The 26,682-nt window shown below is 36.9% G+C and overlaps 2 protein-coding genes across 5 annotated transcripts; both read right to left on the bottom strand.

The window, feature by feature from the left end:
• Nucleotides 1–5,254: 5,254 nt before the first annotated feature.
• LOC117343087 lies at nt 5,255–10,805 on the bottom strand. 4 transcript variants are annotated; one of them, XM_033905376.1, is made up of 5 exons: nt 10,672–10,805; nt 9,100–9,450; nt 8,186–8,263; nt 7,238–7,324; nt 5,255–6,304 (listed from the first exon to the last, which is right to left on the bottom strand). In XM_033905376.1, exons 2-5 carry the CDS (start codon nt 9,437–9,439, stop codon nt 5,736–5,738), a joined length of 1,074 nt encoding a protein of 357 aa, XP_033761267.1. In that variant the 5' UTR covers nt 9,440–9,450; nt 10,672–10,805; the 3' UTR covers nt 5,255–5,735. The 4 variants fall into 4 exon arrangements, with proteins under 4 accessions (XP_033761267.1, XP_033761266.1, XP_033761268.1 ...); XM_033905375.1 differs by lacking the exon at nt 10,672–10,805 and adding an exon at nt 10,465–10,578; XM_033905377.1 differs by lacking the exon at nt 10,672–10,805 and adding an exon at nt 10,456–10,558.
• A 6,747-nt stretch (nt 10,806–17,552) lies between these two features.
• On the bottom strand, nt 17,553–20,543 carry LOC117343351. The gene has a single exon (XM_033905692.1). It carries the CDS (start codon nt 20,541–20,543, stop codon nt 17,553–17,555), a length of 2,991 nt encoding a protein of 996 aa, XP_033761583.1.
• Nucleotides 20,544–26,682: the final 6,139 nt, after the last annotated feature.

Raw genomic sequence — 26,682 nt, 5'->3', positions numbered from 1 at the left:
GACACTCGTCTCGTCTGTCAATACACCAAATATCCAATGGAAACTCGCCTCGTCTGTCAATACACCCAATATACAGACACTCACCTCGTCTGTCAATTCACCCAATATACAGACACTCACCTCGTCTGTCAATACACTCAATATACAGATGGCACTCGCCTCGTCTGTCAATACACCTAATGAACAGACACTCGCCTCGTCTGTCAATACACCCAATATACAGATAAAACTCACCTCGTCTGTCAATACACTCAATATACAGATGGCACTCGCCTCGTCTGTCAATACACCCAATATACAGACACTCGTCTCGTCTGTCAATACACCAAATATCCAATGGAAACTCGCCTCGTCTGTCAGTACACCCAATATACAGGCACTCGCCTCGTCTGTCAATACACTCAATATACAGATGACACTCGGCTTGTTTGTCAGTACACCCAATATACAGGCACTCACCTCGTCTGTCAATACACCCAATATACAGGCACTCACCTCGTCTGTCAATACACCCAATATACAGACACTCGTCTCGTCTGTCAATACACCAAATGTCCATTGGAAACTCGCCTCGTCTGTCAATACACCCAATATACAGACACTCGCCTCGTCTGTCAATACACCCAATATACAGATGACAATCGGCTTGTTTGTCAGTACACCCAATATACAGGCACTCACCTCGTCTGTCAATACACCAAATGTCCATTGGAAACTCGCCTCGTCTGTCAATACACCCAATATACAGACACTCGCCTCGTCTGTCAATACACCCAATATACAGGCACTCACCTCGTCTGTCAATACACCCAATATACAGATGACAATCGGCTTGTTTGTCAGTACACCCAATATACAGGCACTCACCTCGTCTGTCAATACACCCAATATACAGGCACTCACCTCGTCTGTCAATACACCCAATATACAGATGACAATCGGCTTGTTTGTCAATACACCCAATATACAGGCACTCACCTGGTCTGTCAATACACCCAATATACAGACACTCGTCTCGTCTGTCAATACACCAAACATCCAATGGAAACTCGCCTCGTCTGTCAATACACCCAATATACAGACACTCGCCTCGTCTGTCAATACACCCAATATACAGGCACTCACCTCGTCTGTCAATACACCCAATATACAGATGACACTCGGCTTGTTTGTCAGTACAGTCATGTGTGTGATGCTAAGTGTTGTCCTTAACTTATATTTACATTTTGATGGCAAATCCACAATATAAACTAAGTTAAAAGATTTGCAGTCTATGTGAGCATAATTGACACCAAAAACGTGACATCAATCCGTGCTGCGCATGGATATATTCACCCACCGGAACTACATTTGTACTTGTAACTAATTAACGTGAACAATCAAATGGCTCTATGAAAAAAAAGCCTAGGACTACGTTGTTTTTTTTATGTTAATTGAAAAGTATCAAAAAGAAATTTAATACAATATTGTTACAAATATAATAAAAAAGAATTGAACAGACTGTGTTTTTTTATGGTATTATTTCAATGCAATTTTTTGTTTGCCAAACTGCACATAACAAATGAATTTTGCAAAAATAGGCTGTTCCAATTGTCGAACCCCATTGACGAAGTCGCTGAATATTGGCATTTTTTATGCTAACCCAATTTCAATTTTCAAAAATAACAAAAAAACATGCCGAGAATGTAAATATAAGCATTAAACTGCTTATTTGTTGGTGTTTATGGTCAATATAGATGCCAGTGTGTGCTAGTGCACAATATAACGTTCGTTTGCAAAGCTCTGGCATCTATATCGATCATCAACACCAAATCAAAGTACTGGAAGTACTGTAAACGAACATTATTGTTTAATGCAAAATCAGTAATCTTCTAAGTTTAAAGTCGATAAATTTACTGATATTGGTTTAGGAATTAATTGCAAATTATTTGAAATGTTTGCAGCTGTTCTGATATGATTGAACACATGCATATTTCTGTAAGGTCCTGATTGAAATTGGAAGTTTATTGATCTATCTTGGATGGATGAAAATAAAATATGTCTTCTTTCTTTCGGGAAGCCATCATCAGTTATAATACAGCCAGGACTCTGTGACCTTATTGATGCCAACTTCTAATATGCACTAAATTTAGGCTAGTTCCATCGTTAGTTTAGCATATTTCAACTTAATATGATGAAACACACATAAAGAACTACTGAAAACCAAAACCAGAGCTGCTAATCAAGGCCCGGATTAGGAATGTATCCTATTGAAACTGTACTCAAGCATGTATGGTACTTCCAAACAAAAAACTTGACTCCTTTTGTTCAGGAATCATTTGATGTTAATAAATCTTTATATGAGAAGATATACTTCTGGTATAATTACAGCATTGTACACAATGTGATAAAGAATAACAACCATATAAAGACTATCTTCATCAAATAATTCAGCAAACAGGAAAAGAAAACTTCAAGCCTCATTTTCAACTTCAAACTGATAAAGGTTACAGTCCATTCGATGGGATGACACATTCCCTATTTATTGTCCCTTTCCAATGTTGACCATCCAATCATAGTGAACCACACACAGTTCAGCAATGTAACTGCACAAATCACATCCTTTATGTGGAGAGAACAGTTTTCGGGGTGTTATAAGATTACATAACTGTATGCAAATTTGTGAATCATTCCATATCTATATCTATATATATATACCGTTCGTGTATATATTTACACATATCAAAATTGGAATGACACAGGAGATTTGCAAGTTTAAGTTCACCATCAGTCATGGGAGGTTTACGTAAAATGTTATATTTACCGGGGTAATTAGTAATTTTGATTATATATTTATCAAGCTCTATTCTGTACTTTCTACCAGTGCTTATATTAGAGAATGGACACAATTATATGTTCTCCAATGTCAAAATTAATCATATGTAAAATATTAGGGGTTTATTTGACCGAGACGTATTTAAAATGTTTGTAATCATTCGCCATTCGAGGCCTGATTGCCGTCATATTTGAATTACCAAAATGGACCTGAAAGCAATATTTTAAAAAAGAGAATGATCTGTGACTTGAATATTTCATAAAAAATAATTTAATACATCGTTTATTCACTTCATTCAGATCTTCAGACACCACATAATTTGTGAAGTCATATATAGAAATATATGAACCATTTTGTTATTGATTAATAGTTCACACAAGTAAGCACTAGATGTAAGCAGTAAGTATATGTACCGCTATCTACTGGCATGACTTTGAGTACAGTAGACTACACTCGCTTTGTGGATATTGACAGGATAACATATATTTACATACTAATTCAATTTTAGAATTGTAACTGAAATCTTGTAACAGCATGGCACAAATAGTCATCTGAACATTTGTTGTATATTGAAAAAATATTTAAGGTAAATATTAACTCATTTGCTTGACTTAAATTTTCAGTTTATCAATTCATCGATTACTCTGTGTTTGAAGTATGGTGTAGTGAGAATTTCAAGTCTTGATTATGACTTGATGAAAATTCTAAATTAACAAATTATTAAAATGAATTTGTTTGAAAAATTTCCACAGCAATATTATATAGAGTATCAATCACAATATATCAGAAGTTATCAAACTACAGATAACAATTAACGAATGAATATCAAATTAAGTGAATATCACAAATATTTTTGCATTTGTTTTTAGATAATCCGGATTTCCGTCTTTAAAAAAAATACCTAGTAGACGTAGTGCATAGTAAACGTAGCCATGTAACAGCTGATTTTTAATCAGATATAACTTAACATGAACTTAACACCGTCACAGAAGTTCGTCGCAATCGAAAATTTGGTCGTGAATTCGGTATTTTGCAAATTATTTCAAAATACTTTCAGGTAAAAGAAAACAAAAATTCTCGTAAAAATATCGATTTTGGGTCGACTATCGGCCATTTCGGTAATTCAACTCCAACGACAATCGGGCCGCGATTCGCAAATGAATAATTAATTTAAAATTCGGTCAAATAAACCTCTAATATTTTATATATGATACAATCAGGCATTGCAGAACATAGATTTTGGTCAATCCTCTGAAAATAATGCCAATTTATATTATAATTAAGCCCGATTTTTCTTCGTTTCGGTATTTCCAGGTCTGCTTCACGTGTGGTCCGTTTCAGTAAATATTCTCGTCTTTGCCGAAATAAAAACAAGCTATATAATTGTTCATTTTAAACATGACAACAACTGCCAACCACACGTATCCAAAAATGTTATTGTTGATATCATCTGAATATTGCCGTAGTTATCTGTCACTTCGATTGTAAACCCCATGCCAAAGTGAAGGAAGAATCGACCAATCAAATTGGTTTATTTTTGATTTCCGTAAATCTTGCAGTTACCTCCCTTACAACAGTAAATACGTTCCAAGTATCGCCTACAACAAGCAATCTCGTGCACATAGCAAGATATTATCATTTGCATTTGATTTATTGGGTCATTTTCGTCAAAGGAAAATGGTATATGGAAATCGATGACAATTTTAACGCTATGACCAGTCACCCTGACCACAAATGCCACCTAATTGTAAGCCTATACATATGTACAGTTCTTTCTCGCAAATATGTACAGTAACTACAGTATAGTATGATACAATGTATCGTCTCGTATGCCGTCATTGATATATTTCTTTCTCTAAATTATAGAAATACACACCTAGTTGATAATGATGTAACATTCTAGAATATATATATTACACATTTAAGTAAATCGCGGACAAATTTGCAGACCTATGCTATAATGTCAGCCGTTTTGGAAAGAACACAGAAGAGCAAAACTTTCTAAACATCCGGAGACGAATGCGCCTGCGCAATAGTTGTTTACATAAATATATTGACCTGGACCGGAGTTATTCGCAAAGTTCATGTTCATTTAGTCTTCTCATTTCGCTAGCGTTATGCATTTCTCAAATCGTATGCATCTTGAAAACACCTACTGAATACATTTCAACCTTTTCGGTAAAACTACTATATAAAACGAAGATGTTTTTGCAAGTAAATTATTTGAAGCGTAAGGCAATGGGGGCAGCCATATTTCATTGAAACAGACAGTAGATGGCGTATTGGTGAATGTGGCTACCATATATGGTTATATTTCTCAGTCCAGTTCTTGATCACAATAACCGAACATTAATGTTCGTTTAAAAAACCAGTTTGATCTTTAAATAAACAACAAATCTGGTTTAACTCTTTGGGCTTTGATACAGGAAAAAACCTGGAAAATATAAACTTATTTTTATTAATAAGATCACAAAACATATAAAAATAATCGAAATGGACAGTTACACTTGATGACCACAGCCAGGTGCGTAGCTGCCTGTACACAAGTACGCAGGTGAATCCACTTAATTTTTCATAAAAAAAATTGTTTACTGGGGGAAAAGCCAAACCATCGACTTTGCTTGAACTCCATTTTAATAGTTTCAAAACTTCAAAATTTTCCAAAACTTTCGGACTCAAAGCATACGGCACTCCTGAATCCACTTAAGCAAGGCCCAGCTATGCCCCTGACAGGTAATTAATTAATAACACTGCCTTTATATATTTGTGATTTCATTACTGATTCCACCCATTAATGACTTTGGATGATGCCAAAACTTGTATAAAGGCAAAGTATTTCTTATTCTATAAAATCTTTACCCCAAGCCCCCACGTAAGTACAAGAAAATGAGCTATCAGCATTAAAATGATTGTGTTGCTTTCAAGATGAACTCCATCTCTGAACCAACAAATCAATTATATCTCTGCGGTTTTTATAATGAAGGCCATCACATAGCTGCTGCCGTGTTTGTAGAAGTGTTGATTTGAGACATTTCAGAAGAACGTCCCTTGCTTGAGCCTTTATTTCATCCTTATTATATTTTGAGGCATGTATTTCGCTTTCATTGATTCGGAAGTATCTTGCCAGCGATGGATATTGTGCTCCTATTTCGTTGGACACTTTCAATAAGTCCAATTCAGTCAGAGTTTTGTTTGGGTGTGGAATGCTATTGCTTTGAAACCGGTACATTGCTGGTTGTGGCATTGGGTCTTCCAATATGTCTGCTCTCTCCGCAAACGTTAATGCCTGGTGCAAGTCCTCTACTTTGTCCATATTGTTTTTTCTGCTCCGAAACCATTCCCATAACATGTGAAAGCACTTTTCATGAACGGTATTATTATCTTTTTCAATCCGTTTCTGTTGATCCGATGAGATTGAAAGATGAGTTGCAACAGTGCTTATTTCATCATGAATTTTTTCCGACAACCAATCCAGATAGAATTGCCAATCTGAAACAGACCAATCAAACCATTGTATCAACTGTAATATGTATTTTTCATTATTGTTTTAAAAAAATGTCTATTGCTACTACAAATATACTAGATAAGTGCTACTAGTGAACTAAATGTCCCCGAGGCTAGCCACTACCCTTTATGCCAAGTTCATATCCTGATAAATAGAAGCATCAGTTCAGAATAAACATGGTTATTCATATTCTTTCAAGATGACCCAATGTCCAAAGAAATGAATTGACTGGATTATAATCAAGGTAAGTTAATTAGTCGAGGTTCATTTTGATTGCCTTAACTCATCCTCAGGATTGCCATTTGGTCCGTAGCATCAACTGCTGTATGCATTTGGCAAACCTTGACAGCGGTGCCCTACATCTAACCTCTCCAACGGAACACCTGGTAGATTCACTGCGGTCATCTATTTGACAAAACCACTATAAGTAGCATCTTATCATTGGCGAACTTATTCCATACTGTGGCGTTCGTCGTCTGCCTGTCATCGTCATATGACTTTGACATCTTTTAATCGGGCGAGGTGTTCCGAACATTAGAACATTGGCGTTTATCATATTGTTTTTTTTAAGTCGAGTTCTGACGCCAGGTAACCTTAGTCATAGTGTTAATCAGAGGCAACAAAAATATTACTGTGGCAAATTTGCTCTGATTGTGAAAATTACAGCATCAGAACCCAGGTGTCTCCGTCTGGTTAGTATTTTATAGAGAAAAGAGTTAAGCCCCTAAAAATATATAACTATCGTAGAATAGGGGGCGGGGCTAGTAATTTTATGATCTAAAAGTAATAACCATATATAGATGCCTCTGTTCAGGAATACCTAGATGCATATTATGACTTACTACATTGGATAGGCCAAGTATAATACTTCAATTATACTGCAGAGGTAAAGTAAGATATCTTATATTTATACACACCTCTCTCAGTTCTGAGATTTTGATCTGTGGCCTCAACAACTTGCATATCGTCCTCCTCCTGGCTCCCATGGTACGTGCTGGCACCTTCTGTATGGGGAAATATCATGAAGCGATATTACTGGCAACTGTTCATACTAGACAGAATGTATGTATAATTCTGTAACGATCCCAGGCCCCTATTACTACAGACAATACAATATTCTACTTATATAAATCAAATTTTAAATATGGTAGATTGTCCTTATATAGGGTTGTGACAATGCAAAACAAAAACAATAGGATTCTGAATTTTTTCACAGGGTGAGGGTCATATATAAATACTAATGTATACCATAAATTAATTCATATTACAATCTGTTTAACTACATGGCCCCTGTTTCATCAATATTCCTTACTTAGAATAATACCAAGCCATCGAAAAGCATTACAGAATTCAAGTTCACTATTCAAGATTTTGTCTTAAACAATGCTTTCCTATAGGAAATTTGCTAAATTTCAGTTAAGAAAATGATGAAACCTGGGACAATGTGGTTAGATGTTAAATGTATTTCTTTTTAAATTAGTTCTAATGCATATTAAAATGCAGAATGGATTTGATACATTCTTTGAAAATAAAACATTTATTGACCCAGTTTGTTTCATTTTATTAACCAAATTATCACATGACCACCCTTCCTGATGTTTGTGGTCCCTTTCGTTACTTCGTTACCTTAATTCCCTTTCATGTTACAGACGTTTGGAAACTAAAATACATACTTGTACATGTACACGATTATACTGAACACATCGTTGAAGACACTGACACATATAATTTTTCAAATATCTGATATAACATCAAGACTTTGCAAAAATAACAGTTTTATTTTGCTTCAAAGTTGGGTCAAAATTCAACATAACAAATTTTATATTGTCAACAATTCACAACAGCTTCAATAACATTATACCAACCTGTATCTGGTCTGTCAGGTTGATGATAGGTTTGCATATCAGCTCCTGATCGGATCCTCTTGTAAAACCTTGCTTGGTCTGTAAGGGAAAGATGATATTCAGTTAATACTTTAGTGACACCACAGGTCCCTATTACTATAGAATTATACTCTAGTGACATCACAGGTATCTGTTACTATAGAATTATACTCTAGTGACATCACAGGTCCCTATTACTATAGAATTATACTCTATTGACATCACAGGTCCCTATTACTATAGAATTATACTCAAGTGACATCACAGGTCCCTGTTACTATAGAATTATACTCTAGTGACATCACAGGTATCTGTTACTATAGAATTATACTCTAGTGACATCACAGGTCCCTGTTACTATAGATTTATACTCTAGTGACATCACAGGTATCTGTTACTATAGAATTATACTCTAGTGACATCACAGGTCCCTGTTACTATAGAATTATACTCTAGTGACATCACAGGTCCCTATTACTATATAATTATACTCTAGTGACATCACAGGTCCCTATTACCATAGAATTATACTTAAGTAATATCACAGGCCCCTGAAACTATTATATATTACTGTAATACACAATTACACCCAAGTAATAGCACAGGACCCTGTTACTTTAAGCAATAATATACTTATAGAAATATATACGGTACTGGTAACTCAAGTCTGGTTCTATATGATGAGAATATTATTCAATACAAGGTTTTATCATGAATTATCAGGACTGAATTCCTGAGCCATATGGCAAATTTGACTCAGACAATATCTAGGTTTTAAGGTTTAATGAATTATTACTAAATCAAGTGATTGATCCAAGTAAAGGAACTGGCTAAACTAGATTAAATATATAGAAGTTAACAGGATAATCACGCTATACGAGAAATATCTATGTTACCTGTCCTTTCATGTGCAGTGGGATTCCCTCTTGTTCCTGTTATGGCGGCCATTTTCTCTGTATATTTTTTGACCATTGTCCTCATTTGTTTGTTAACTTTTTCTAGTTTGTCAGTTAATGGCCCATATTGTCCATACTGAATTGTTTCGTACTTCATAAGACAGTCAATGAGGTTAGGCATGTCATCAATACTACTTAAGTCCTTGGGAGTAAAAGGAATTCCATTAAACAAGTATTTTAGCCGATAAACGGCGCCGCTATCCATTTCATTGTCAAGTTTATAGACCATTTCATTGTGTAATTCAATGATTTCTGTGGGGACATTCCAGCTATATGCCATTACGTAATCACCTGCAAAAGAAAAATCAACATGTTTCCCAATAAAGGCGACCACACTTACAAGAGTTAGTCTAAGAGGTTTCTAATGTTTTATCAACCTTTTAAAAATCTGATAGGGGCCAACTACTAAGGAGGAGTAGTCAACCAATATTTATTAGATTTTTAAAATGACGATAAAACATCAGAAACCTTCGGATTAACGAGTATTTGCTGCCCTAGCGAAGTTTAAGCTGTTACTCAACGATACTTAATTGGTTTACAACGTGCACGTGTAACAGGGTCAAAACCTACATGTAACATGCAAATGTACCTATAATACACCAAATGGGTAAATATAACTTTTGTTACTAAAAATCACTTTGAAGTCCACTTTGAAAAAATCAAAGCCACATTAATTTCTTTGTTAAACATCATACAAATGCAAAAAATAAAATGCGCATGGTAAAGTACCACAAATTGATGCAACATACAATATACTTCCGGTAGTACAGTACATGTAGCATAAGCTTTCAGCAAACATTTTTAATCAAAATATTTTGTACTTTGTCATAAATCATGCACCTTTTAATAACATATTTCAAGCGATATTGGGTATTTTTAGTAACAAATCCGTACTGTACTCCATCTGGTGTATAGAGGATAGATACCATTGTTGCCCCAATCTACCCCAACCTGTGCAAGGAACGACAACTCTAGGTACAATTATTTTTTCGACAAAATGAAACCCATTCTGTTCATACTATATACTGAACATCGGAAGGGTGTCTTTTTACTCGAATGTTGATCAGGACTCATAAATCGTCTAAATATATATACACTAATTACCTATAAAAGCCTACATACAGACATACATGTACAATTTTTGTATGATACAGACTTCCACAGACATTGCATGTCTAAGGTCCTGTGCGATTGTTTCAATATTTGTCCTAAACGGTCAATACCAACCAGTGATGTATTGTGTAAAATACATCATCAAACTCATAATACATATATACAACGGAACGCATTTCCTACATTACCAACATTGTATGTTTCTCTTCATGCTACTTCCTGTCTGAGGTCATACACACAACTATGTACACATATGCCTACAACAATGTACAAGTGTCGGTGCCCGGACTTAGGACTTTGTAATAATTTATATGGGTAGCATTTAAACATTTTAGCAGGCGTAAATGTATACATTGATAATATCAACGGTATCATAGCTCAACATATACACATACTTACTTCATTACCGTGTGCACATGTGCAAGTGAAGTCACGTGAGTACGTGGTTTTAGCTAGAAGTTACCACGTGACGGTTTTATCTGGCGTCTACTTCTATATAGGGTAGGGTCCACTCTCTTCTCCACATCGTCAGCTGAAAGGCAGTAAGGCCGTAATAGCGGACGTAAAACCTATAAATAAAAAAACTCTTCTCCACTCATCATTGATAGGGTAGGCGTAAATGCTACTAAACAGTGCCAGGTTAGGACTCATTCGGACTCGGGGAGTCGTCTCAAAATTACCCATAAGTTCTCCAACCGACCCCCTTCTCTTCTTTCCCACTCTCTCCTTTCACTCCATACTGTACCCACTCTACTCAATTTCCTATCTGTTCTCGTCAGCTGAAAGGCCGTAAGGCCGTAATAGCGGACGTAAAACCCATAAATAAATAAATAAATAAATAAAGTAAATTAAATTAAATTAGCCCCTACTCCTACTATATCGGCTAATATATCTATTTTTCTATTAATACTAACCAGATGTAGACGCCAGCTGTAGTCCGATTCACAATTTGTAACTCGCGTCTTAAATTTTATCAGCAGACACTTACATAAATTCCCATCCAACAAATTATAATTACAATGTACAGCAATATGGATCTTGGGCTGACTATTTCAAATAGAGAACAATATCAAGGTTTTGACTTTATGATATACGGGTATACATATTTAATTACCTATATATATATATTCGTAATGTAACCAGAGACATACAAAAATAATGTATATTAATATTAGTATATAGGTCTCTGATGTAACTAATTAATGTCACAGGGGCACGGTTTCAAGATGTTGAGTAACATTTATATGTGACATCATGCAGTGTATACATTCTAAAACCATATGTAACCTCGATATTTTAAGGTTTCAGAATGTCATATGAATACTTAATCTATATTGTGGTTGTTATTAATAGCCTATACTAGCCCGAGTTTCCCCTGGCCAGACATATATTGTGTCAGGGCCAGAGGAAACATATGCATTCTAACACGCAATGTAGCTCAAAATTCCGAAACCGAGCCCCTGTGATTGATACGTCACACACATATATATATAGGTCTTTATATAAATTATAGATTACGTTATAACAGTGTCATATGGATCAACGAATTCGTATGTGGTGAAATATTTTCATTAAAATTAGATCAATATGGATTAATTAAGAATTCTTTGCTAAACACACTAACACTTCAATCGGTGAAATCATAATATAAAATTCATAAATCATGATGGCTAATATCATCTTCGGAATTCAATGGTAACATTATTGAATAGTTATCATACAGATAGCAAGTGTATCATTGTATACTGTATACTGTCAACGTTCTTATTTGGCGGACTTACAATTTTAGCGCAAAACCGCGAATTCTATTCGATCCTGGAACAGTATCCGTTTATCATATCATATATATATAGAAAAAAATACATGGTTATAGTGTCTAAAAATATCAACTGTATTTTGGTGAGGGTAAATAAGGACTGTTATCTTTCTGTCGCGAGCCAAAATACACCTATATTTTTAAGATATTGGCCATGTATTCTATTTATCCTGCAACAGTCATGATCAGCATCCGACATGCTATATCTTACCATAAAGTAACTCTATAGAAGAAACTGTTAGCATATTGGTGAGTTTAAGAAACTACATGTCCAAACAAACATTTCGGTATTTTACATGACTATTGTTGTGCAATTTTGTAGATATTTATTAGTGTTTGAAATCCAACATTATTCTCTTATAAATAACCACTAATTGCCTTTTTGAAGGTAATTGGTTAATAGGCCCCCCTAGTCGAGACCAACCTAAGTCTAAAGATACTATAGTCTCCACCGAGAAAGAGTATGTATGCTCGATTGGAAGCAAGAACATTCTGTTATACATTTTTATGCCATACCATACGGATGTTTGATATTATTTTAAAATCATTTTTTTCATACTTTCTGATTGGCTGAAATAGTGTCGCATGGTTCCCGATAAAGAAGTCATTTTGAGAAATGACAAACAATTTTGATCATTAGAATATTGAATTATCTAATAATTATTGTACTTGATACATTTTTATGCATTAGTTTACATTTGATTGTGTTGTGTTTAAGAGATATATAATTAGATACAGTCTACCCTAGTTATATCGCCACATTTCATCCACGGCAGTTATGGCGGTATATCGAGGGTGGAGATAACATTTGGTTTGGTTTGGTTTGATTTTGTTTAACGTCCTATTAACAGCCAGTGTCATTTAAGGACGTGCCAGGTTTTGGAGGTGGAGGAAAGCCGGAGTACCAGGAGAAAAACCATCGGCCTACGGTCAGTACCTGGCAACTGCCCCACGTAGGTTTCGAACTCGCAACCCAGAGATGGAGGGCTAGTGATAAAGTGTCGGGACACCTTAACCACTCGGCCCCGGGCGAGAGCATCGAATTATGAAAATTACAACCACGAAATTGCATAGAAGTTTGCATTACCAACGTTTTATTAAATAGAAGCTGAATAATAGTTAATATTGTCACTATTTCTAGAAATAGTCATTGCTCTGCTTTTGCCGCATGCAGTAGTATAAAAGTGAGGGTTCTGGCGCAGTACCTCCCCTATATAATCCTTACCACCTCCCTGGCACCCCCCTAGTGGCACCCCCCTTGGCAGGGGAGTACCGATGACGTCACAAATGGAGGGTTATACAGTGCATAAAATGACCTTCAGGGGGGTACCGATGATGTAACGGAGGGTCACGCCGGGGGGGGGGGGGGGGGGGGGTCATTGATGACGTGTTGGGGTTTTCCAATCTATTTCGACTGATTGCATCACGGTATGAAATAAACGAATCATGTTTTGACATGTCGTAACCAGGTCACATAATCCGTGTAATACGGTGAGACATATTTTTAAGTTATTCACCAACTTATAAATATATACAGTTTTAGTACTTGAGCTTCTTAATGGATACACCAGTTAATTCAATAAGTCGAGCTATTTTTATACATATACATGACCTATAGCTAGGGTATATTGTGTTTAAACGCCGATTTAGATCCATTCTCACACTACAATAAATACAATATCTTAAGTCAAAATAATAACAAAATTTGACTTTCAAATGTCCACGACAAATGGTAATAATGAGATTTTAAATTTTACAAAGTTCTTTAAACCAGATCGCAGTCGAATATTTGCCGAGTACAAAGTTATCTATTACAGCTGTGTGAATGTTTACATACAAACGTTGTGTATACGCTTCAATAACGTACAATCGAGAAACAGTGATCACCAGTAAATGTAAACTTTGTATGCACGATTCGAGACAAGACTTAGGAAAGAAAGTAATCGAGAAACACATTATCAATGTCTTTATTACAAACCTATAAAACCCTACACATTTTAACACTGATATATCCATGGAAGCTTAGATTATGTCGGTTACAAATGGCGAACAGGTTAAATATTTAAAGCGCCCCCTAGGACTATTACTGCGTACGTGTCTATACATTTAATACACCTTATACAGTATCGGTCTATACAGTCGAGCGGTTTTGAGCAAAACGTCCCTAGTTCGACTCTCGCCCAAAAACAGTCAGAAACGTAATGTTAAAATTTACTGATTTTTCGGTGTCTAACATACTCGAGAGACGTTAAAAATACGTCCAATCGCTTCAAAAACAAACGAAAAATGAAATAAAATGGACAAAATAAATTTACTAAAATTCGATTAACCAATCAAATTACCCGGTTACTATTGAAGGTGTAAGAGGGTATAAATACAAGTGCGAAATGACCAAAAAGTCATTCTTAGGCTGCCACTTGGAGGGGTAAGTCAGAAGAAAGTAATACAGCAAATACAAGACACATGGACAGTATACTCTGTACGGAACGAAAAGGTAAGTTTCAGTCCAATTATACAAAATTTAATGATGATAATATATCGTCTGAGGTGTTTGTCACACATGAATTAGGTGTACTGGATTAGGGCGATGTCACAAGTCCACAACGGAAAGAGGGCGTTTTAAAGTGACATGTCCCCGCGATATCCGGGAACATCTTTCCGACCAATAATTCATGTGGGCCCTCGGGTGATGCTCCGTTTCTGGTGACAGAAGCGTTGATGTTCTTCGTACAAACACCATAGGGCTTCGGTCCTTTAGTCAGTTCATAGCTACTAAAACACGTCTGCTTGTTTCAAAATCTATGATACATCTGAGATAAAAACACTAATCATATTTCTCAAAATTTGCATCAACCAATCATATGAAGGGAGTGACGTCATTGACAAGAAAGGTTATAAATACAGACGTGAAACCGACTTAACTTCATTCTGCAGCAGATGACTAGAGGAGAGCACATCACTAAAAATTGCTCTGTTATTTTGTAGAAACAATGGAAAAAAGAAAGGCGACCGACCAAGAAGATGTTGTTATTAAGAAGGGAAAATTTTCGTGTCCAAAGTGTGATAAAACTTTCGAACACAACAAGACTCTTACGAGACATATTTCGCAGCACGGAGATACTAAATGGAGATGTGATGTGTGTAACAAAGAGTTCGGGAGGAAAGATCGGCTGACAAGGCATAAAAAGATACACGGGAAACCACTTCAAATATGCTGCGGGAAAGCATTCTGGAGAACTGACAAATATCGCGAACATTTAAATCGCCATAATCAGAGAGGTGGAGGAATAGATGAAAATGTAAACGAGGATAACGTTTCGACGATTCCAGACACTACTCTACAACCAGTTAACAATGACGAACACACAGATACTGAAGATTGCACTGAGGAAGCTATCGGTGGTACCTTCAAAGTAATAACCATCTCTGCTGAAGGTCAAGGCAAATTAGACACTACGACCTTCATACAGCAACAATACAGCAACATAAAGAAGAGACTCGAGAAAGCTATTATTCGCGGAGGTGTGAAATGGTATTTATCTATACAAGTCCAACTTTCAAAACCGAAAGGAGAGACAGTGGAGCGAGTGAAACCCCATTTCCGTGGAAAGTGTCAAATAACTTTAAAGACATCAGACATAGATGAAGGTATGAAGGAATCTATCCGGAAAATGCAAAACTCCTTCATTGAATACCAGCGACAGGGAAGTAACTGGACACTAGACAAAGTGATTCAAATTCAGATACACTTTGCCAGATATAGACCTCTCAAAGGATCCAGTTATATACCCCTACCTATCAAGCTCAGGTCAAAGCATGCTATCATCAACGTTCAAAACGAAGACAAAAAGTGTTGAGAATTGGACAATTCCATGATGTGCACGTGTATATAAGGGACGCTAACAACGAACTGGCATCATTCTTAAAGGGTGAAGTGACGGTCTCGTTACTACTGAGGAAGCTACCATTTCACTAGATAATCATGATGGGTTCACGATACGTATCAGATCCTGGAGTATGGAGTTCATTTTATAAGAACATGATAAATGGAAAATTCGATCCTGCAAGATATAGAGGAAACCAAACTGGTGGAGGTATTGTCTGCTCGGTTGGAGTGTCAGCCTCAAAATGAGCCTTAGTTTGATATCTTTGTCCTTTTAAAGACTGTACAGAAAATATGTCACTGCGCATGCGTAACGATTCTGGAGTGGATGGCTTCAAATCGACGAGAAGATATCCGTATGGTTTACTGGTAGCCTGTTTGAAATGCATCATCAGATGTTGTACATTTTCGGGATACATCTGTCTTGCAAGAGTCATGACCTGCTGTTTGTCGATAGGATTGTTGAACAAAACCAAATAATGGCAATTCCTCCTCTGTGTTGGATCTTTGTTGTAGTATAGGTTTTGATTGATGGCAATGACAGACAGGTTTCTATGGTGGCTCCCTTCCGTAAATAATTCGTTAATACGAGGGTCCTTGCTCGCTGACGACATGAGATCGTCCAATATCACCAAGTTTTTAACACTGGGATTTATGAAAGAATCTTGATCTAAATCCAAAGGAATCCCTTGGATGAACTCTACTGAAGGGTAGACTGTTGCTTTGATGACGTCATAAAGTGGTTGCCACCTTTTATACAGCCATATAATACGCTGTGGTGGTGGTGATACCTTTACTATACAATTTTGAAGCAGTGTTTTGACAAAATAAGTCTTTCCGCACGAGGTTGGTCCGGAAACAGTTGCAGTGAATGGATGTTTAAATACCAACTCTTGCTGCTGCTGTTGTTGTTGTTGTTGCTGCTGCTGCTGTTGTTGTTGCTGCTGCTGCTGCTGCTGCTGCTGCTGGGTAAATTTATGATGTGCTAGCTGTACAAAACCATCTTTATTGGATAGATCGTCCTGCTGCTGCGGCTGCTGCGGCTGCTGCTGCTGCTGCTGGTTAAATCCATTGCGTGTTGGCTGAAGCAAGCTCTCTCTATTGGGAATCTCCTGTTGTTGTGGCGGCGGCGGCGGCGGCGGCGGCTGCTGAGGAATAAAATTCTCCGAATGCTTATGTCTGATGTGACGTTTTAAATCATGTGGCCAGATATATTCACTAAAACAAATACGGCACTGGTGCTTCATGTCGATGTGTTCTCGTCGGTGTTCAGGTATGAAATGACAAAGTTTTAGATTTCAGGTCTTTTTATACTCTATGTAGCAATGCATTATGGGTAAAAATAAATCGACCATTGGTAACATTCAATATTTTATAGTCCCTGTCAATAAGACAGTACACAAGTCAGGGACCCATCTTGTGTCTGACTGTACATAGAGCCTACTCTAAAATGGACAATATTATTTATTTACACTACTGAGAGTCATCTACCACCAGCATAGTGGTACTCGAGTGATCTGTGTCGATTGTACACCCTTTTCCACTAAGCAGGGTCCTGAAATGAGACCTTTCTAGGATAGTTCACTCTCCTGATATTCTCCAGTGTCCGTACGCGTAGCTAGTGATCCCATCGTCTAGCAGATACCGTTTGTCGTCAAATGGCGATAGACCCCGTTTGGTCATGGATATGTTGTAAAGTTGATGTTTATAGCTTCTAATCTGATTCATGTGTGACATGATTACTTTCCTGTCGAGAAGACATTCCTTGTAATGCTCGAAACGAGTGTGGTTTTCTATAACATACTTTTTGATACCTTTTGCCTTCTTCGATTCTACGTGAGTCATTACTTCTGTACCATCTTTTTCTGTCATGGTGTTGTATGTGTAGGAATACATTTTAGCCTTGAGTCCAACAAAAGCGTGAATCGCATTTCCATGAGTTTCGTCCTTCATTTTTCCCAGTGTTTTTTTGTTTTTCAAGCTATAGAGGGGATGAGTTTTGTTATAGTCCGAGGTGTCAAATAAATGCCTGTCTTCTAGCATGTCTTTGTAGATGTCCTCAGTTCGGATGAGGTAGGCTAGAGAGTCGGTGTCTGTAAAAAGTAGAGTTGCTTTCGGTCCAAATTTCTGCTTGATGTAATTGTAATGAACATCATACATCAGAGTTTTGGAGATGTCTAAAATGCTGAACCCGACGTAAATTGGTCGATTCAGATACAACTTCGACTTAAGCATGTGGACACCGACTAAATCGTCAGAGAAAATTCTGAACTCGTGGAATGTTGGTTTGCATGTTAATTTTACAGCCTTCTTCTCACTATTGACTAGTTTGACATCCATTCTTTTTCTTAAGTTCTCCATGGTCTTGCCAAACACGCTGTTGTTCATCAATTTATAGAAATCTTTCTCGAAATTGTTACGAGATTGTTTTCTTTTCTCTGTGTTGTAATCTATATAAGTCTTCAACCATGGTGTCTGCTCGAAGGTCAACACTCTATGAACTTTTGTGAGCTTCATTCCAAGTGAGAGGTATTGTTTCAAATTTCTGTAGTGTACTACATACTTTTCCTTGTTTTTGAGGTTGGGTACTAGTTTTTGTGCGGAATTGTAATGGTCTAAACAGTCATGTGGATTTCCACAATCCGCAAGATCCCGCCATAAGGTCTTGCTGTAGTTAGACAACTCGTCTTTCATCACGTTCATTCGTTCTGGAGCCAAGGGGTATTCATTATGGATGTCGTGCAGTTCTGGAGGGTACTCCAGATCCACTTCCAATATGTATCCTCCTGTCGCATCATTGGGAACTGTCGTGATATCGAGCATATCCTTTTCGTTGTCGTTAAGCCAGGCGAAGCCATGAGTTGGCAAGTATTGAGACATGGCCCAGCCATACAAATTGTTTGCATCTAAGTAAGTGATGTATTCTGTTGGTTTCATTGGGTCATATCCTGGAACGTAGGGATTGTTAGCCTCAGCAAATCGGTGACTAATCATGGATATCCCTCCCCTCAAGCCTTCCTCTATGAACAAGTGCTGGTCGATGTCGGTAAGCAGTTCGAGTCTGACATTTGTCATTTTTAGAGCTGCTTGCCATGCGAGACCGGGAGCGGTGTAAAAATGAGCTGCATCGAGGCCATAGGATTCCATACATAGATCTCGAAAGTTTTCGAATACATCGGCGAGACCTAGAACATCTGTCAAGACGTATATGTCAGAATATTCGCCGAGATTTTGTATGCCGAAAGCCTTCCAGACTTTGCAAGCGTGGTGGTACTTTTCATCCGACACATCATCCTTCGTCAGACTGCTGCGAAAAGCTTCCTTTGGAGGGAGACTAGTCTCCCGAAACCTGTGGGGGCCATCGAAGTAGTCGTAGGGGTACACTTGCTTTTGAAGGAGGAGTTTGATTTTCTCGTCACCAAAATGTTGCATCATGTGTGAGAACTTGTCCTTACCCTCCACAGATAGATTTCCTACTAGTTTTTCAAGTGACGTTCCCATAAATTGATAGCTGTCGATGAAGTCCATACAACCCATGGAAAATGATATGTACTTCTCCATGTTATTTGGTATACATTTGATCTCTTTATCAGACACCTTTCCAATGGCCTGCATGATGAGATGGGAATCATAACCTCTCAGATTGTGAAAGACGACCGGTATGCGTCCCGTAAACTTGTAGTTTATGTTGCACTCATTGTGGGCTGCGCCCCTGAATTTGCCAGTCACATGACAATGATCCCGCACCCTGTCATCCCCTAGCTCCTTTCCACAAATATGACAGTAAACTGCATTATTGAATGACTGCCAATCTTTCCCTGTCATTACCATCTGTTCTACATTTTTGAATTTTTGTTCGATTTCTTCTTGTTCCCTCAACATACATTCTACGAAATGCTCCGCCACATCAGGTCCTCTATAGATTACAGGGGTTTTGGATGTCTCCTGTGTGAGACCAACGATTTTATAGGCAAAACTCGAAGGAACGTGGTGTGTAGTCTTTTCCGTGTGTGATTTATTTGGGTCAACCTCGCATCCGTGTATGGGCACTTGAAATGACTCGAAGTCTGCATAGATGATGTAAGGGACCTTTAATTGTTTTCTCACATCCTTATAAAACAACCACTTATCTTCCTCTGTGGGTAATTTCACCTTTTGTGTTCCGTGCTCGCGACAATAAGAAATATGATCGTTGAGAATTCGTTGCTTGGTGAACCCTTGAAGACAATACATGCAGTGGAAATAGCGGTTTTTATGCGTGTGTTGATCACTCAGAAGTCGGTCTACTTTCCTAATCCAGCAGTAGTGAGACTTACGTCCATCCGATATCAGTAGTAAATCTACGTGCCGATCAAATCTTCGCTTTGTCACGTGGATTGGGAATAACGAACCCTTTTCGTATCCCAAAACGTTGATGCTGATCTTGTTTCCTGTCTCGAACGTACTGACGTCGGCTACTTTGACAGGAAAAGTAATGCCCGTAAAATCTAGTTCATCTTGGTGTTCGATGTATTTAGTTACCCGCTGAGAATCTTTCTTGGCAGGATGTAATGCTGCTAATACAGACCACATGAAACACTTTTTGTCTTCGTTTTGAACGTTGATGATAGCATGCTTTGACCTGAGCTTGATAGGTAGGGGTATATAACTGGATCCTTTGAGAGGTCTATATCTGGCAAAGTGTATCTGAATTTGAATCACTTTGTCTAGTGCCAGTTACTTCCCTGTCGCTGGTATTCAATGAAGGAGTTTTGCATTTTCCGGATAGATTCCTTCATACCTTCATCTATGTCTGATGTCTTTAAAGTTATTTGACACTTTCCACGGAAATGGGGTTTCACTCGCTCCACTGTCTCTCCTTTCGGTTTTGAAAGTTGGACTTGTATAGATAAATACCATTTCACACCTCCGCGAATAATAGCTTTCTCGAGTCTCTTCTTTATGTTGCTGTATTGTTGCTGTATGAAGGTCGTAGTGTCTAATTTGCCTTGACCTTCAGCAGAGATGGTTATTACTTTGAAGGTACCACCGATAGCTTCCTCAGTGCAATCTTCAGTATCTGTGTGTTCGTCATTGTTAACTGGTTGTAGAGTATACTGGGAGACACGAATGTACTAGTTTTTTCATATTTTCTACTAATTCTGAAATTTTCACCAATTTTACCATAAAAGATCTAATTTAACCCAACCCAGTCCATTTTTTCAGCAACGTATCTAATTATGAATTTTCATGGCTAATTTTCGACGGTCAAAGCTAGTTCTGTGAATCATATCCAATTTAACATGACCACCGTCTAATTCTATCGAGCTATCTAGAAATCATGAACTTTACACTATTTATTTCATGACTATCTAAAAGTTTCCCCGACAGTCTAGAAATGTCCGACAGGGTCTATTTTGTTCTCCACTGACGCTAATTCTGCTCCTCGAATCTAGTATTGACGGAGCAATCCAGTTTTCGTGAAAATCGCCTAATATTAAACATCATGACGAATATTGCGAGATTCGCCTCGGGCGGTTCTGTCGCGCGGCAATACCAGCACTGCCAGCCGTAGACTACTTTACCTGGACAGCAGCCATCCGTGACCATCGAGTCCCGCGGCTAGCCTCGACTTGGGAGCGCTCAGCCGTGAAGCGGTCCTACCATAATCACCTATACTTACGATGTCGGTACCGACTCAAATGATACAGACGATTCGTTCTTCCACAATTAACAATATTATCGGAAATAAATACACTACATTTAACTAAATTTCATACGTCTAATTTAAAAATTCGTATAATGACAGGAAGGTGGTATAATATATATATAAAGGAGATTTTTGCAATGAAAGTATTGGAGACGAGTTCCATCATCTATTTATGTTAAAGTGTACCCTGAACGAAAAACGATAATCAAATGTGTTATTCTTTGTAACCACCAAAGAAGAATGTCGAAAACCGCATCAAAATCGGTTGGCCGAGTGCCGAGATATCGCACATCGAAGTACGCGATTTGCACCTGTCGATCGACTGCTAATCAGCGTATCGGTCAGTCACGCTGATTTGGAACTCTTCAGTCTATGACGTCACAGGTTGAACAGAGTGACTGGTATGGTGGCCAGTAGCATAGAGGACAGTGTGAACAGTATCAGTACAAATATGTTCGAATACGATCTGGACATGAGATTTGAGGTTGTTGAATTTGGCGAATATTGCCGACGAGAAGTCGGAATCCAACAATATAAGTTTGAGTTAAAAAAAAAAATAATAACATAGTGAAATTGACTCTGAAAATGACCGCTTGGTTTACACAGACTGGTGTAATAATCGGTCAATCACCAATAAATGTATATTAGTTATGTGTTTACCATTTCTTACTCGTTACCAAAGAAAGCAACACAGCATCAACAAATTAAACTAAAATAATGTGCCATTTCATTCGCAAATTAATATTCAAATAAACATACCAACAATACAACAGTTCTGGATACTCTGGTTTGTGAGAAAAGACGAACACACGTACAGTAAATTCAAGCGTTATATTCTATGCAAAACCCGCTTTAGTCATGAAGGACACTTAATTTAGAAAGTAATATATTATAATCATCATGATCTACCATATACTAAATCTCTCTCCCGTATGAATACCAGTGTTAAAGTCTACAACAAACTTCTACATATACAGATTTTATCCCTTATTTTACATGTCATGGTCTCAGGGATCAAGGACGATTAAATGCTTGAGAAAGACATAATTTATATACGATCGTTGTCAGTGAAATTATATAAAAGTGATTCGCAACAATTATAATATAATTGATACTTTCTGTACAGGTATAAAGCATAGGTACTTATTAAAACCATTATTTTAGCTCCGTTTTTAATGATAAAACACAAACAATTTATTTCATCGTGACTAATCATAATTAATACTAAAATTTATAAACTCGTAATGATTTTCGTGTATGATTTTTTTTCCCTCCAAATTTTATGTATTTTTTTGCTTTTATTTTTGTAATTGTGTCATTATTATGAAGTGATCGAGACCCTGGTGGTTTTGCTTTCAATTCGTGTCGCAAGTCATATCTTCACTTAAAAAAGGACTTTTAAAAGATGTATAAACATGTTCGGAGAATTACGAATTCTCAAGTTTGAATTGGTTAGTATACTGCTAAACAATTACCAGGTGTGAAATTACGGTCCACAAGCTCATCACACCTGGCACTGCACCACAGGTGTCCGTGATTTCTGGTGTTCTAATCAGCACACGCCGTGAGTTCACGCGTTTGGTTTCTGTGCACTTCAAAGGAGTTCCGAAAACATGGTTTTACAGGTTGTTTGTACATAAATTGAGCTTGAATTTTATTAAGAATTGCGTTTATACTATAGGGAATACATTTTGTTGAAATCAAACACATTATTTTTGGAATTCAGTGAGTTTCGTTTTCTATACAAACGAATAAAAAATCATATCTCAAACGTTTGTCTATAGAATAATTAACCTAAATTACCTCATTCATATATGTACCCATGATGTTGAAATTTACTCTATGAATCTTGTCTGGGAGTTACTGAGCTTTCATGGACACGTTTTATCAATTGCGGACAATTACCCAAAAATCACAAATAACGGTATAATTTCTGTTTTGGCTAATAAAAAAACCCCAAAATGATCAGCATTTATTTCACATCTTGAATGAATTGCATTTTAAACTTGTGTTACTAGAAGTATTATAACCGAAATCAATACTGGTACATGTGTATGTAACAAACCTGTCATGCCCCCATAATAAAGGCTATATGATGTAAGTCATTATAAACGGCCGGTTATTCAAATGTCATACATGTTACAACGACCCGTTAAAATAAAAAAAATATGAATAAAATATTTTAATATAAATGTTATATACGACCTGTTATAATAGAAAATAGGTAAGATGATACACGCTGTATTTGGCCCGTTATAATAGAAAATTAGTAAGATGTTACATGTTGTGTATGGCTCGTTATGAGAGAAAATTAGTGAGATGCTACATGTTATATATGGCACCGTTTAAAAAGAAAGTTATATGTCCCTGGTTTCGGTAGCACTTGTTATTAACTAATTCACAAATATAACTCAGAGAGTTTATTCAGCACTTTCCTTTTTTTTTTGTCTTATTCGCATTAATTACAGGCACGTGTTCACGTTTGTTTCTATATATTTCCTATATGGCGGCTCCGATCGTGTTCAACCTGTGACGTCACAGGTCAGAGGTCACCAAAACGAGGTATTCGGCTTTGGGCTTCAGGTGTGTTTTCGAGAAAAATCACAATTACTCGGAAATGGGTCGGCCGATTTTGATGCGGTTTTCTGCATTCTTGTTTATTAATCAATACCAATAACATATTAAAATGTAATTTTTCATTCAGGGTACACTTTAACATATTGAAATGAAAATTATTCGTTCAAAATGCATCCCACAGTATTACTGTATTAACCCAAGTATTCATAAAATGAGAGGTCTAATATCTATATGTCATACATGCAATTACTGAGGGTTTATGTCCCTGTTGTAAACCTATATTATATTACCTAGCAGGAGCTTGATTATCAAAAGGAGAACGATTAAGGAATGAGCATGAAAGGACAATGATAAGATGAAGGAGCGTGCAAACGTAGTTAGTTTGTTCTAGGCAGATATTATGTTATTGTGTGTAAATCAAATATTTTTGTTAGACATAAATTCATTTTTGTATAATTATCTGTATTCCTTTCACTTTCTCTCTTTAGTCTTCCTTTCTAATTTGTCAATCGTAAAATTAATGTAAATGTCCATTGTTTGTGTCACATTGTTGTAAAAATGTTTGGAGGAGGGGGCTTTAATAAGTTGTATAACTTCTGCCCAATCCTCATGCCTACATTTGAAGCAATAAAAATATGTTTTTAAAAAAAAACACCTATATTTGCTTGTATATTTAGGTAAATTACATTTTTACTTTATACATGATTCCAACAAGGAATATGTAAGAAAACATATTTAAATATCTTGCATTTCTATAGCAAGTTTGCCTAAATTGTCTTATTATTTAGAAACAGAACTAATGGAATCCCTATGATGTCGCACACATCGCTCGGCGACTCTCATCAGGCAGAACGTTTATCATTTGTTGACCATTCAGTGTACAGTGGACCCGCGATAATCCGGACGCCGATAGTCCGGAAAACTCGCAGTCCGGACGGAAATGCACGGGAACGGATTTCCGTAACGTTATTTGTACTCACCAGTCAGGAAATTCGGATTCCTATTCTGGAAGCCCATTTTGGGAACGGAACGTACTTTTCATTAGTAAATTTCCCGCAATAATCCGGACGATTTTTTCACCACGAGGAGAAAAAATGTCGGAGCAAGTCACACGTGTCGACAGCTGTACACAGACTATTGCTTGACACTGTGCGTAGTCATAGCGACCGCTGCCAGGTCATAGCCCCGGGTGTTTACCTGTGTTACAAAGTGTAACTTTTGTTTTTATAACGGTACATTACTTTTTCTCTACGACCTTTTTAAACTTTACAGTATTAAAGGATTTTATAGTATAGCCTGGTCTTGCTTTTATGAACTTGACGTACAATATCTATTATAGTTATTTTACAGACGGCAACTTTTATAGGAACACATATTGCTATTTCGTAATTAGCAAGAATTTACGCACAAACATACAGTACGTGATACCATAATTAATCAATCTCAAATACATGTAATAAATTTATGATCGGTAATTAACATCATGAACACTTGTATTGGGTAAACACGGATATCGGCTTTGTAACACCGTTACGTGAAACGACGACTCATTGAAAGATGCACGTTATTAATTACATACACATTTACGTATTAAGCAGTGATCACAAGAACTGGGTTGATTACACACAAATTAGTCAATAGTCGTATGATACTTAATTAAGCGTCACATTGTTAAGTTAATACGGGTTTAATAATTATCGGACTTCTTCGGTAGTTCTCGCTGGTGTAGCGTACTTTTAGATACATAGCTTGGGGTTTCTGGTACGTAAAAATCATAAAAAAACATGGACTGATGGTAAGTTGTAAAATCCGGGTCTTTTATTTAAGGTATTTAACGTTTGTAATTTCTACTTGTTTGTGAACCTCCGGGACGTGACACATGTGTGGTGTTTGTAGGACACATATGCCCGCTATAAATAAAACAACTTTCACTTTACATGTTCTTTTAAAAACAAAGTTTATTTTTTACTTTCTACAAAAGAAATCAAAAATCATATCAGAAACATAAGTATATTTATTGTTAAAAAGTCTGACAATTAGACGTGTTTATGAAACGTCCCGGATTGTATGTAATCAAGGGAGATAACTCTTACACGACAATTTTTTTGACCTGGTAGACGAAATTCGGCAGTCCGGAAAACTCGTAATCCGGACGGTTTGGACTGGGAACGAAGGTGTTCGGATTATCGAGGGTCCACTGTACATCACAAGTTTGAATACAAACGTTTGATTCACGGTATCGGAGACATATGACATATCTGACGGTATTATAAAGATGAACGTGTTTTTGATAATATCAATATAATTGTGCATGTACATTTTTGTATGTGTATATGTATTTAGTGAAAATATTCTATTGTTCTGTGTAGGGGGGGGGGGGGGGGGGATCATATGTATAAATATGTGTAGGTTATTTTCGAATCCCATGAGATCCAAATTGTACAT

Source organism: Pecten maximus, chromosome 15 (genome assembly GCF_902652985.1).
Source record: "Pecten maximus chromosome 15, xPecMax1.1, whole genome shotgun sequence".
Lineage (NCBI taxonomy): Eukaryota > Metazoa > Mollusca > Bivalvia > Pectinida > Pectinidae > Pecten > Pecten maximus.
The sequence above is the reverse complement of the archived record's forward strand: the minus strand, read 5'-3'. Positions and strand labels throughout refer to the sequence as shown.